The following is a 12,278-nucleotide window of genomic DNA, read 5'->3' as shown; positions in this document are numbered from 1 at the left end:
AAAAATATCAGAGTTATCCCCCCCCCCATTTGAATGGCTTGGAAAAAAATACCTCACCTAGAAGCCTCTTTCTACTTGCAAAAGTACTAATAGAAAGAAGCCATCGTGACCAAAAGGGAAAGAAAAACAGCTCCTCTATTGAAAATATCCCACACTTTGCTTTGACTCTCATAGGATATTCTCCCCACAGGTAAATGAACTCGTATGATTCTATGAAGCTGACTCTAATACAGGGGTCTCAAACTCAAGGACCGTGGGCCGACCCCCATGCCTCATTTTGGCCAGCAAAATGTTGCAGGAGGCTGTCTAGGTCAAAAACAGGACACGGGGTGTGTGTGTCTTGCAGCACCCCCCTCACCCCATTTTGGCTGGCAGGCTACTGCAGGAGGTGTCCATCCCATCTGCCCATGGAGAAATACAATGCTGATCCGGCCCACAAAGAAATCCAGTTGGACACCCCTTCTCTAAAAACATCTGTTTTTGGAAGAATTGGAACTATTTACTGCAGTTGAGTTCTGGCAATTCATCTAGAAACACTAATTATGCAGTTTAAACAAGGGCCTGAAAAAAAAACCACAACTCTGCAGAAAAATCAGAATTTGTTTTGCAAAACTGTAAGACAACCATTCATTTTAACAGATTAATATTAAACAGATTATACTTTCTGATACTCAGGTTCTACCCCCTTTGACTGATAATGAAAGGGTTAAATGAGAGTGTTGTAGGGAAGAGACTACAACACCCTATGTTTTAGGTACATGCTGTAAGCCTATGGCTATTTGGCTTGGTTAATTTTGGGAATGATTCCTGGCATATTTGCAAAGGTGGGGGTGGGAGGAACCCTCTTGTTCATGGTGTTCCAGTCAACTAGTACATTTACTACCTTATGAGCATTTCTTTTAATAACTTTAAGAACTTTAAGAACTAAAAGTTATTTAACAAGTAATACCAAGAAGCTTGTCAGAATCTTGTGATTTGAGAATGAGTAGTTGAGGAACGACGTTTATTTTTATACTTTCTCCATTTTTAAAGATGATTATTAACATACTGCCATAAATATTTCAGAAGGAGGCCTTTCGGGAAAAAAGATCAGAAAGTGGCCATTGCTATGTATAAGATGAATTAAATTGATTATATATATTTGCAATGTTAACCAAGCTCTGCTTATATTTTAGAAATTCAAAGGTCAAATAACCAATACAAGTTCAGTGAGTCCATCATTTAAAATTGTGATAAAAAGCCATGAAACAAGGAACAGTAATAGAACATTCAATATACACTAAGCAATACCTATTTAGGGTTGTTCATACTAGTTCTCCACCAGTTCCAGTGGACTTTGATTTTTATAAATTCCCAAGCCAAAATACTTTTGGCTAATTTACAAACAATGTTAAACACAGAAGGGTAGGATTAGGGTTACAAGAAGTCTGGCTCACTTTAATGGCAAATATCACAATCACACATAATGTGAATAATCAACAGTGATGAAAATGAAGCTGTGAGTTTCAAGCAAATTTAAAGTCATGGTTATGTGCTCTGCACAAAATGCTTAAACATATGCAAACATGTTTGCTCATCTTCTCTAATATATAATAATACTAAAAGAAACTATGAGGTTTCAGCCCAAAAAGCAAACACTATATTGTAAACAGTGTGATATAGGGAAACTTAATAATGCAAATTATAATTAAGTGATAATCAATTAGCTAAATATAATAAAGGGCAAAAGTTATAAAAGATGGGCCACCAATGACTTCTCTCTATTTCTTGCTTTGAAAAACACCTAGCAGGTAAATATTCTAAACTGTACTTCCTAGTGAAATAATAAGAGTTAAGAATCATATTAGAAAATACATGAAATTATTCTTCATGGGGGGAAATAGCAATTCAGCTTCCTAAATATGAATCACGGTCAGACAGTAACCTGGAATGTGAGGTGTAACAACAGTGAATAATACCCCCCCCCCAAAAAAAAGCAAAAGCAAGTTTCTATTGGCCAGACTAGAGATGTCTAGATTAGATCTAATTACAAATTTAAAATGAAATAAATTGGTTGAACACATTACTTATAAATTTGGTTCAAAGTTTAGTCAGCTGAACAAAGCAAGCACAGAGGCCAAATGGCTTACAATTCTTAACAATACCGAATACTGTAAAAAGTAAGGAAGATGAACTCGACAGAAATGTACAAGAACACTTCTAGGCCAGGGGTCGGCAAACTTAACCACTCAAAGAGCCACAAAGGTCCTAACCGGAAGCCCCCCATTCAATTCTGGAGCCAACCAGAAGTCTGGTTCCTCACCATAGAGTCTCCTCCCAGTGCTACGTCCTTTTTCGTCTGCAAACTGGAAGTCCAGCCCGCACCCCCCCCCCAGGAAGTCCTCCTAGCACGGCATCCTTTTTCCTTTTACCGACTGGTGACAGGGAGCTGCAGCAGAGGGATGAAAGAGCCACATGTGGCTCCAAAGCCACAGGTTGCTGACCCCTGACCTAGGGAAATGGAGCCAATTTTTTTAAGTCCAAACAAACAAGATAATTTGGAAGTGGCTCAGGAAGAAGTCCTCCCTAATTCATAAGAGTATAAAGAGAAGAAATACAACACAACCAGATTTGCAACATTAGGTAGGCTAGACAGGAAAATATATTGACATTGTCATGAATACCGTATTTTCACGACCAAAAGCCGCACCGGATTAAAAGCCGCAGTATCAATTAACGTTAATTTTTTAAACTTTTTCCACATATAAAGCGCACCGGGTTATAAGCCGCGCTCAGAGACCCGGCTCCCCTTGGTTCCTCATCGAATCACGTGCGCAGGTTGCAACTTGGAACTCCGTCTGCCCGAGTTGGGGCATTTTCTGGCTTGGGACGCTCCGGCGGCTTCTTCGGGAGGCAGCCCGCCGGCTTCGGCGAAGGCTGGGACGGAGAGCGCGGCGACCGTGGAGCATGTGTAAAGTACTTTCGCCCCCACGCCGGCCCCCCTCACCGCGCGCCGGCCTTCGGGGATGAAGGGGCAGGACTTCCCGGGCGGAAGGCATGCCTGGCTCTGCGGCTCCAGCCCCAGCACCTTTCGGCCGAGCCTCTCCCGCCAGGCGGCCGCCTTCCTCCGCTGAGCGGCCCCGCGCAGCCTCGCCACCCCGGGAGATCGCCAGCGTGGGGGCCTGGGGCACCACGGCCAGGGAAGCCAAACCGGGCGGCGGCGGGCAGGGCGCCCGGGTTGCGGTCCCCGAGGCGGGCGGGTGGGCGCACGTGGCAGGCGTCGGCTAGCGGGAGGCTTCGGGCTCCGCTGCTCTCCCGGCTCTTGCCCGGCCGGCGTGGTGTGCTGGGAAGACCGGCGCCGCACCGGCCACCCGCGCGCCCTTGACCGGCAGCGCAGAGCCGGCTGGGGCGCGGAGCGGAGTTAGGCAGGGCGACTGCCGGGGCGGATGGGGTGCTCGGCGCCGGCAAATCCTGAAGGGCTGAGCCGGTCAGCCGTCCCTTCTGCCGTCCCTTCTTGCGGCGGCGGGGGTGACGGAACAGCTCAGTCTATAGGGGCTGGGAACTGGGTGGCTCTCTGCTCGCCGACTGAGAAAGTAGCGAGGTTGAAGGGAGAGACCCGAGGGACGTGTGCATGCTTGCGAGCTTCAAGTTTGAGCGTCGGGAGGGAGAGATTTTCTATCTTTTTTCACACATAAAGCGCACCGGGTTATAAGCCGCACTGCTGGTTTTTGATAAAATTTTAGGATTTTCAGTGCGGCTTATGGTCGTGAAAATACGGTATATGGTTCCATGAAATGTTTTGAAAGCAGCAGAATTATTATGACTAAAGCCAAACAGAAAATCTTGCCTTTTTTAGATCTTTCTAAAGCTCTGCATGTTATGGAATAGATATCTGCTCTAAGTATATAAATAAATGCCCAAACTCTTACCCAGAACTTTTGGAACTGGAAGGCAAGTTATATTTCTTCAAAGCTTTTCCTAAAAGAAAACAGAAAAATGGTCAGACATAAAAAAATACTTTATCAGGACTGCAAATCATTGGGACCCTATATATCTCGATATATTAAAACAATATATTTGTCCATTTTTTAAAAAAAAATTACATCTAATGTAATCTAACCAAGTTTTGCTTACTTGTACCTTACAACAGAGGTAAAGTAATTGCAGGGCACGAACAACTATTTGCTGTGGAGTGCTTTGAGAAGCAGTCCAAGCTACAGTCCTATTCACTAAAATAATAAATTTCTACTGAAAATGTTGTTTTATCGCATTTATCCATACATACAAATAGAATTACTTAATTTTTTTTGCTATTTCAAAAACTGCTCATAGTTTTTCAGTACGAAGTTTTTATTTAATTCCAAGTGACTAACCTGAAGCCATATTTAGTTCACCTGCCTGCATCTATTACCTTAACATATTTAAGACAATAACACATGTCACATCCAAAAACATTTAAGTCAGGATGGAAGATATTACGTTGTGAGTCTACAGCACCATCTACTGGTGGATGGCAACTAACTTTATGAACTTTAATGAATGGTAAATTCAGTTGGTTTCTGTAAAATATGGGAGACAGCAGAAAATATTGAAAAACATTAATATAATTTAATGCAAATTTTTGTAAATAATCACGTATGCTTATTGCAACAGAAATCATAGTGGTTAAGTCTGACATGGTTTTATGGTTTTATGGTTTTATTATTTATAGGCCGCCCTTTTCCCTGAGGGGACTCAGGGCGGCTTACAATATATAGGGAGGGGAGTACAAGACAATAAGACATAAAACAATACATAGTAAAAATAGTACACAACATTCATCATTCGGGTGGGGATGGATTACGATCTTTATCCCCAGGCCTGATGGGATAGCCAGGTCTTGAGGGCTGTGCGGAAGGTCTGGACGGTGGTGAGGGTACGAATCTCCACGGGGAGATCGTTCCAAAGGGTCGGAGCTACTACTGAAAAGGCTCTCCTCCGTGTAGTTGCCAGTCGACACTGACTGGCGGATGGAACTCGGAGGAGGCCTAATCTGTGCGATCTAATAGGTCGCAAGGAGGTAATTGGCAGGAGGCGGTCTCTCAAGTACGCAGATCCACTACCATGAAGGGCTTTATGGGTGGTAAGTAGCACCTTGAAGCGCACCCGGAGATCAACAGGTAGCCAGCGCAGCTCACGGAGGATAGGTGTTATGTGGGCGAACCGAGGTGCACCCACGATCACTCGCGCGGCCGCATTCTGGACTAGCTGAAGTCGCCGGGTGCTCTTCAAGGGCAGCCCCATGTAGAGCACGTTGCAGTATTCCAGCCTAGAGGTCACAAGGGCCCGAGTGACTGTTGTGAGAGCCTCCTGGTTCAGGTAGGGTCGCAACTGGCGCACCAGGCGAACCTGGGCAAATGCCCCCCTGGTCACAGCCGTCAGATGGTGGTCGAAGGTCAGCTGTGGGTCCAGGAGGACTCCCAAGTTGCTAACCCTGTCTGAGGGGTATAAAGTTTGCCCCCCCCCAGCCTGAGTGATGGAGCACTAGCCAAATTATTGGGAGGGAAACACAACAGCCACTCGGTCTCCTCCGGGTTGAGTACAAGCTTGTTAGCCCTCATCCAGTCCCTAACGGCTTCAAGACCCCGGTTCATCACGTCCACCGCTTCATTGAGTTGGCACGGGGCGGACAGATACAACTGGGTATCGTCCGCGTATTGGTGGTATCTTATCCCGTGCCTCCGAATGATCTCGCCCAGCGGTTTCATGTAGATGTTAAATAGTAGGGGGGATAAGACCGAACCCTGCGGCACCCCATATGTTAGGGGCCTAGGGGTCGATCTCTGCCCCCCAACTAACACCGACTGTGACCTGTCCGAGAGGTAGGAGAAGAACCACTGCAAAACAGTGCCTCCCACCCCCACCTCCCGCAGTCTTCGCAGAAGGATACCATGGTCGATGGTATTGAAAGCCGCCGAGAGGTCAAGGAGAACCAGGATGGAGGCATGGCCTCCATCCCTGGCTCTCCAGAGATCATCGGTCAATGCGACCAAAGCGGTTTCAGTGCTGTAACCAGGTCTGAAGCCGAACTGGAAGGGGTCTAGGTAACTGGCTTCCTCCAAGGTCCGTTGAAGCTGGAAGGCCACCACCTTCTCAACAACCTTCCCTACAAAGGGGAGGTTGGAGACTGGACGATAATTGTTGAGAACAGCTGGATCCAGAGATGGTTTCTTCAGGAGGGGTCTCACCACCGCCGCTTTAAGTGCAGAGGGGAAGTGCCCCTCCCGAAGGGAGGTGGTAACAACCGCCTGGATCCAGCCTCGTGTCACCTCACTGCTGTTGGCAACCAACCAGGAGGGACACGGGTCCAGTACACAGGTGGAGGCACTCACAGCTCTCATGGCCTTGTCCACATCCCCAGGGGCAACATCCTGAAACTCAACCCAGGGGTGGTCTGCCAATTTATCCTCTTGTGCCTCGGCTGGATCTGCAGAGGTGGAGTCCAAATCCGACCGAAACCGAGCAACTTTGTCCGCCAAGAACTGGACATAATCCTCAGCCCTGCCCTGCAAGGGGTCCCCCGTATCCCTCCTATGTAGGAGGGAGCGGGTTATCCTAAACAGGGCGGCTGGGCGGGACTCAGCGGACGCAACCAAGGTGGCAATATACGATCTTTTTGCTGTCCTAAGTGCCCTGATGTACTCCTTGGTGCAAGTTGTTAAGAGTGCTCGGTTCGATTCGGATTTATCAGACCTCCATAGATGCTCTAGGCGTCTCCTCCGGCGCTTCCTCTCCCGGAGCTCCTCGGTGAACCAAGGAGGTCTCCGGGATCCGCCGCCTCGAAGGGGCCGTAGTGGCGCAATCCGGTCAAGGGTCTCTGATGCTGCCGAATGCCAGGCAGCAACCAGAGTCTCCACCGGACTGTGGGTGAGAGTATCAGGAATAACCCCAAGCTCCGTCTGGAACCTCAAGGGGTCCATAAGTCGCCTGGGGCGGAACCACTTGGTCGGGTCCTCCTCCCTACAGTGGGGGTTTGGCCTCCGAAAATCAAGCCTCAGTAGGCAGTGGTCTGACCACGACAGGGGTATGATCTCATTGCCCCTCAGAACAAGATCACAAGTCCACTGCTCCGAGAGGAATACGAGGTCGAGCATGTGACCCGCTGAGTGGGTTTAAACCAAAATGTTCTCAGATCAAATCATATAATGGGCTTCTTCTAGAGCAGGGGTCCCCATCCCCCGGGCCTTGGACTGGCACCAGGCCGTGCAAACAAGTGGAGCCCCATCCATGGGATGCAGGCAGCATGCGAAATCATGCCCCCTCTGTTCTGCAGAAAAAGCTCTCTCCACAGAACCAGTCCCTGGTGCCCAAAAGGTTGGGGGCGCTGTTCTAGAGATGCTTAGGCAAGTGATAGGAGGATAACCATGTCCTATCCTTAAAAATAATTGTTATAAATTCCTTAGGTTAACCTTTGCTTTGAAACACCAAAGTAGTCTTCCCACTTGGTATTCTGCAGATGAGAATTCTGTATAAGAATAGCCCTGCTGGATCAGCTTAAGGCAGACATAAGGCACACCTCAACTTAGCAATTTGTTCCCAGTCAAACGCCTCTGGGTGCTCACAAGCAGGAGGCACTGAAACTTCTTTGGACAACTGGTATTTGGAGGCATACTTCTTCAAATCTTGGAGGGAAGATTGAGTATTTAGGACAGATGGTATTCAGTTGACCTGTCCTCCATGAATTAATTCACTTTCCTTTTAAAGCCTTCAAGCTTTCAAAGGTGATAGGTTCAAAAGTGTTATCTCTAGATTAAGATGGGGTAACCTTTAGCTCTCCAGATATTGAAACCCTACATGTCCCAATAGCCCAAGTCACCACAGCCTATCGTGAAGAGATGTAGTTTTCTGAAATCACAGGTTTATTGTTCCTGATTTATCCTCATGGCTGAAGGCCTTGTCCCCCAAATTCTTTGCAGCAAGTACACATTTCAACATGTATTTTCAATTGCTGAGTTCCCTTCTTCCACCGAGTTAGCCAAGGCATAAAAAATGGTAGCCAACTGGCATTCTGTCCTCAATTTTCCACATTTGCTTTTGTAATCAGGAAAAAAATAAAGTTGGGATGGGGCAAGTCATTGCAGAAAAGCAAAAACAGCTTCCAGAATGGAATCTGTGCTAGATTGCTAACAATCTTACCTTCCACTGTCAATTCCACAGTCACCTGGCGAATCCCACCAGCATTTCTGGCCTGACATGTATACAGACCACCATCTTCCTCCTTCACCCCTTTAATCATCAAGCTGAAAATCCCTCCGATGCTGCAATTTGCTACACAGCGCTCTCCTGTGACAAGGTGCTCATTTCTGTACCATGTGATCTGAGGTTCAGGGTTGCCTCTAACCTAAAACAGTTCCATATAGAAATAACCAGAGGGAAGAAATGGGGGTTGGGGAAGGAAAAAAACAAAAAAAAATGATTTTACCTGGAACAAATGCAGAACACTTTGCAAGCCAGTGGAAATAAGTATTTTCTGAAGTAATGTCTGTTAAATACATACAAATCACCAAGAGCCAAAACGCAAAAATCCGAACAGAAAGAAGATAATCTACGGATGCATCATGCTGTTAATACTAGCAATGTTGATCCAAGAACTTCTTCTGCCTGTTGAGGTTTAAAAGCCAAAATTGAGAAATTTTGAGAAATAGTTTCAGATGATAAATCTATGAACCCATTTTTCAGTCTGGTGTGGCAGACATATAACAGTGTAAATTAAAACAACCATATGTAGACTGAAAATCACAGGATAGAATTTCTTTTATCAGATGAACTCTCCTTGAAAAGTATTAAGAAACAGCATTATTCAGACAATACCATATAAACCAGCTGCAAAATAAAAAGCAAGCAACAGTCAGTGTACAAAGTCTGCTCAACAACATTTTTCACAGATGAAAATCAGATCTTTCAGATAAATTTTGTAAATTTAACTATTCTTTTTCCTTTTGGATAGTAGAAGGCCACAGAAGGCCAAAACATGGTGATTATCATCTGTGGATTATTTTACGCATTTACATTAATCTGGGCTTGAGGAAAAATTATATCTGAATCTGATTTTTAAACATTAACTTAAAGGATATGTATTTTCAACAAGGTGAACTGATAAATAATTTATTTGATATACTGTGCATGTCAAAGTTAGAATACGATGAAAGGTATATTGGGAGATACTCATATTTATATAATTTTAATATACAGGGGTACAGGTTTTATATTTGATCAATGGAGATTAAAATTAAGGGAAGATTTGCTTATATTTGAAGGTATTTTGGCTTCTGCATTATGTTTTTCATTTTTTAAATTGCCAGAATGCCTTAATAATGTGTAACTCCACACAAAACTATTCAATGACCAAACAACAATGTATCATTTCACATACTCAATGAGAGACTGAAAAAAGCAATAAATATAGACCTGCCCTGTGGTATGTTTCCTGTTACACTGAACACAGCAGTTAACACAAGAGCTCAAAGATAATTCTCATTATATTTATTATCTTATTAAATTACTTTATCAGTTTCAAATCTCATGCCAATGCACAAACATGTTTGCACCCCTATTCATATTCATTTACTAGTCAATTGACTATATCAAAATACCAAACAACATCAAAAAATGCAAAGATGCAAAGATATAAAATGAAGTGCCTTCAAATGCAATAATTAGCTTTACATTCTCCTCAATCTTTTTAATAAAATGAGTTCTTCTCATCTTTAACTCGTAGCAGACCTACGAGTAACACATGTGTACACTATGAAAGAAATAAAGTAATCTATTGTCAGTATCCCAATAGGCTATTTTGTCAACCAGTAACTTCACTATTACTGAGGCACATAATTTCCAGTAAAGGAGATCATGTATGCAATATTTTTGTCTGATACCCCAGTTATTATTTATTAAGTATATGTAGCTGCCCATCTCATTTGCATGTGACTATGGGTAGTATGCACAGTTAACACATGTATCCAATTTCTTTATTACTATGCTACTTTCACCATAGAATCATACAACTCAAATCTCACTCGGATAAAAACTGTTCTTTGGTATATTGGTTTTTTTTTCTGTTTGAAATTTCTTCTTATTCTTTGCCAAGTATTTTAAGGGACTAATATCTGCAAATGACTTAATACTGATTTGGGCATTACAGGCAGAATCCTATGTTTAAACATTTTCTTGTCTAGATATTTAACTGAAGTTAGGTATTAAAACAGATAAACCATACTGCAAGATAACTCCGATAAGTAGTTTTACCCAAGGGGTGTCATATCTCATACTAATCTGTTTCTTTCAGATAACATTTTGGTATTCTGTTCAGGATCCATTAAAATAACCCTCCAAAAATAATTAGAAATTTGATCATAGATTCTAAGACAAACCACCAGCTACCCAAAACTGCCAAATGACCCATTCCAAAACTGCAGATGTTCACATAAACTTAAAATTAATTATTCTGGTAAATCTTCTTTGCTTTGTGGAAACATCTGTCATTAATAATATATTCAATAATGGTTGGCTGATGAATTTATTAACTTATCTAATATTATGCAACATAAGAGCTTTAACCAGAGGTGGTATTCAGCCAATATTCTGGAGAACCTGTAGCGGAAATCTGAATAGTTTGGAGAACTGGCAAATAGACTGGCCCCGCCCCCACTCCTTCCCGCCTGATCTTCTTTTGTTTCCCTGAACAGGAGAATGGAGCTGGAAAGCAGGTTAGTGGGGTGGGGAAGGAATGGGGATTTTGCAGTATCCTTCCCCTGCCCATGCCCACAAAGCCATGCCCACAAAGCCATGCCACGCCCTCAAAATCACGCCCCCAGAACCGGTAAATTGAATCCCACCACTTGTTTTAACCGTTACCTATTTTTTAAAATAAGTACTACACTTTCAAAGAGAATTCAAGAATTCAAAACAAACATTTGAATTGTATGGTATACATAGTATGTTCAAGTTGAATTAAGTCCATGCTACTTGATTAATCATGGCTTCAATGAGTAAATTCTATTGATATTGAAGAAGAGCCTTTTTCTTTATAAACATGCAAATCAGGCACCTTGACTTGCATAATTCAAGATACTGAATTATCTTCCCTGAACTTCGAGTTTGCAAATGATCATGCTCTCTTCATACATAATTGCATCCAAGAGATACAATATGTATGAATATATTTAAGATTGTACTCTAAGGACACATTCACACACAAAAAGCATACTCAAGAAGCAACAGCTTTCAAGCATAATTACATTCTATCTGGTAAATGACAGCATTCAGGCCTTCCATTTATAATCTGATCAGATGAAGAAAAAAATCCAGATACATTTTAAATCCAAAGACTAAATTTTTAATGTAACTCTGAGACCAGCAGAAGATTTTTCAAGATCTATCTAAAATAAAATACATAGACCATGAATTTCTGAAAGAAATTGAGTGCTATGGCTCATAAGCACATAGTTAAGCATAGCAGGGTATTGTTAGGCAGAAAGTCAGCCATATAAAGTCAAATCACTGTTGCTTTTCAAGCATTAGTACAAACTAGTGTTTTAAATATCACTCCCAAAGAATAAAATTGTCCCACCAAAAAACTACTGTGGTACATTAGATGTAAAACTGCAAAAGATTCCTTCTCATGCTCATAGTTTACTTAAAATCTAAATAACAAAACTATTATTCCAGAAGTCAGCAATTCATGGTTATGAAGCAAATCTTTCAAAGTTTACGCCTCATTCTCATGGATAATGAATAGCCCTAAAAAAATCTTGTTCAACTTGGTGCTCTTGAGAAGATGTAATTTTAGCAGGTCTAGAAACTACTAAGGCAGATTTAGTAGATTGTGATTTTCAATTCTTAGGATTTCTGTCTCAAGAATTCCAAAAAATATCCATTTAGGGTTATCAAAATTCTAAGTAGAGCCAGTATTTAAGTTTTAAGTTTCAATTGCATATATTATTACAAACCTATTGTTCTTAAATTTAACTGCAGAATTCATTTGGCAGCTACCAAAAGAGAAATTTAGAGACTTTTCTCTGAAATAGGAATGGAGTTCAATAAAATATTCTAATCATGAAGTAAAATGTACATTGTTTAACTATAAATTCCAATGCAATTTTCAACTACAACACAAAGAAATAACATTTTGAAATTCCACATCTGGTGATGTTTATGTTCTTATCCCATATGCAAATAGTACTGATAAGTAAGTTATTTTGGAATGATCCAAAAAATCTATTATGCAAAGACAATATGCTTCATATTTAGACACACACACC

The 12,278-nt window shown here is 42.4% G+C and overlaps 1 protein-coding gene across 2 annotated transcripts in view; it reads right to left on the bottom strand.

Moving 5' to 3' along the window:
- MYLK (myosin light chain kinase) overlaps positions 1-12,278 on the bottom strand; it is a 174,322-nt gene that overhangs the window by 109,889 nt on the left and 52,155 nt on the right. For both annotated transcript variants that reach the window (XM_087711787.1, XM_087711791.1), the window contains exons 3-4: positions 8,155-8,359; positions 3,909-3,957 (exon numbers count right to left, since the gene is read on the bottom strand). In XM_087711787.1, the coding sequence (XP_087567913.1) occupies positions 3,909-3,957; positions 8,155-8,359 (254 nt within the window). The remainder of the gene's footprint in view (positions 1-3,908; positions 3,958-8,154; positions 8,360-12,278) is intronic.

The sequence above is a fragment of the Thamnophis sirtalis genome, unplaced genomic scaffold (assembly GCF_051295495.1).
Source record: "Thamnophis sirtalis isolate CommonGarterSnake01/CBP01778 unplaced genomic scaffold, rThaSir2_p1.2 scaffold_1, whole genome shotgun sequence".
NCBI lineage: Eukaryota > Metazoa > Chordata > Lepidosauria > Squamata > Natricidae > Thamnophis > Thamnophis sirtalis.
Note: the sequence above shows the minus strand (reverse complement) of the source record. Positions and strands in the feature narration are given on the sequence as shown.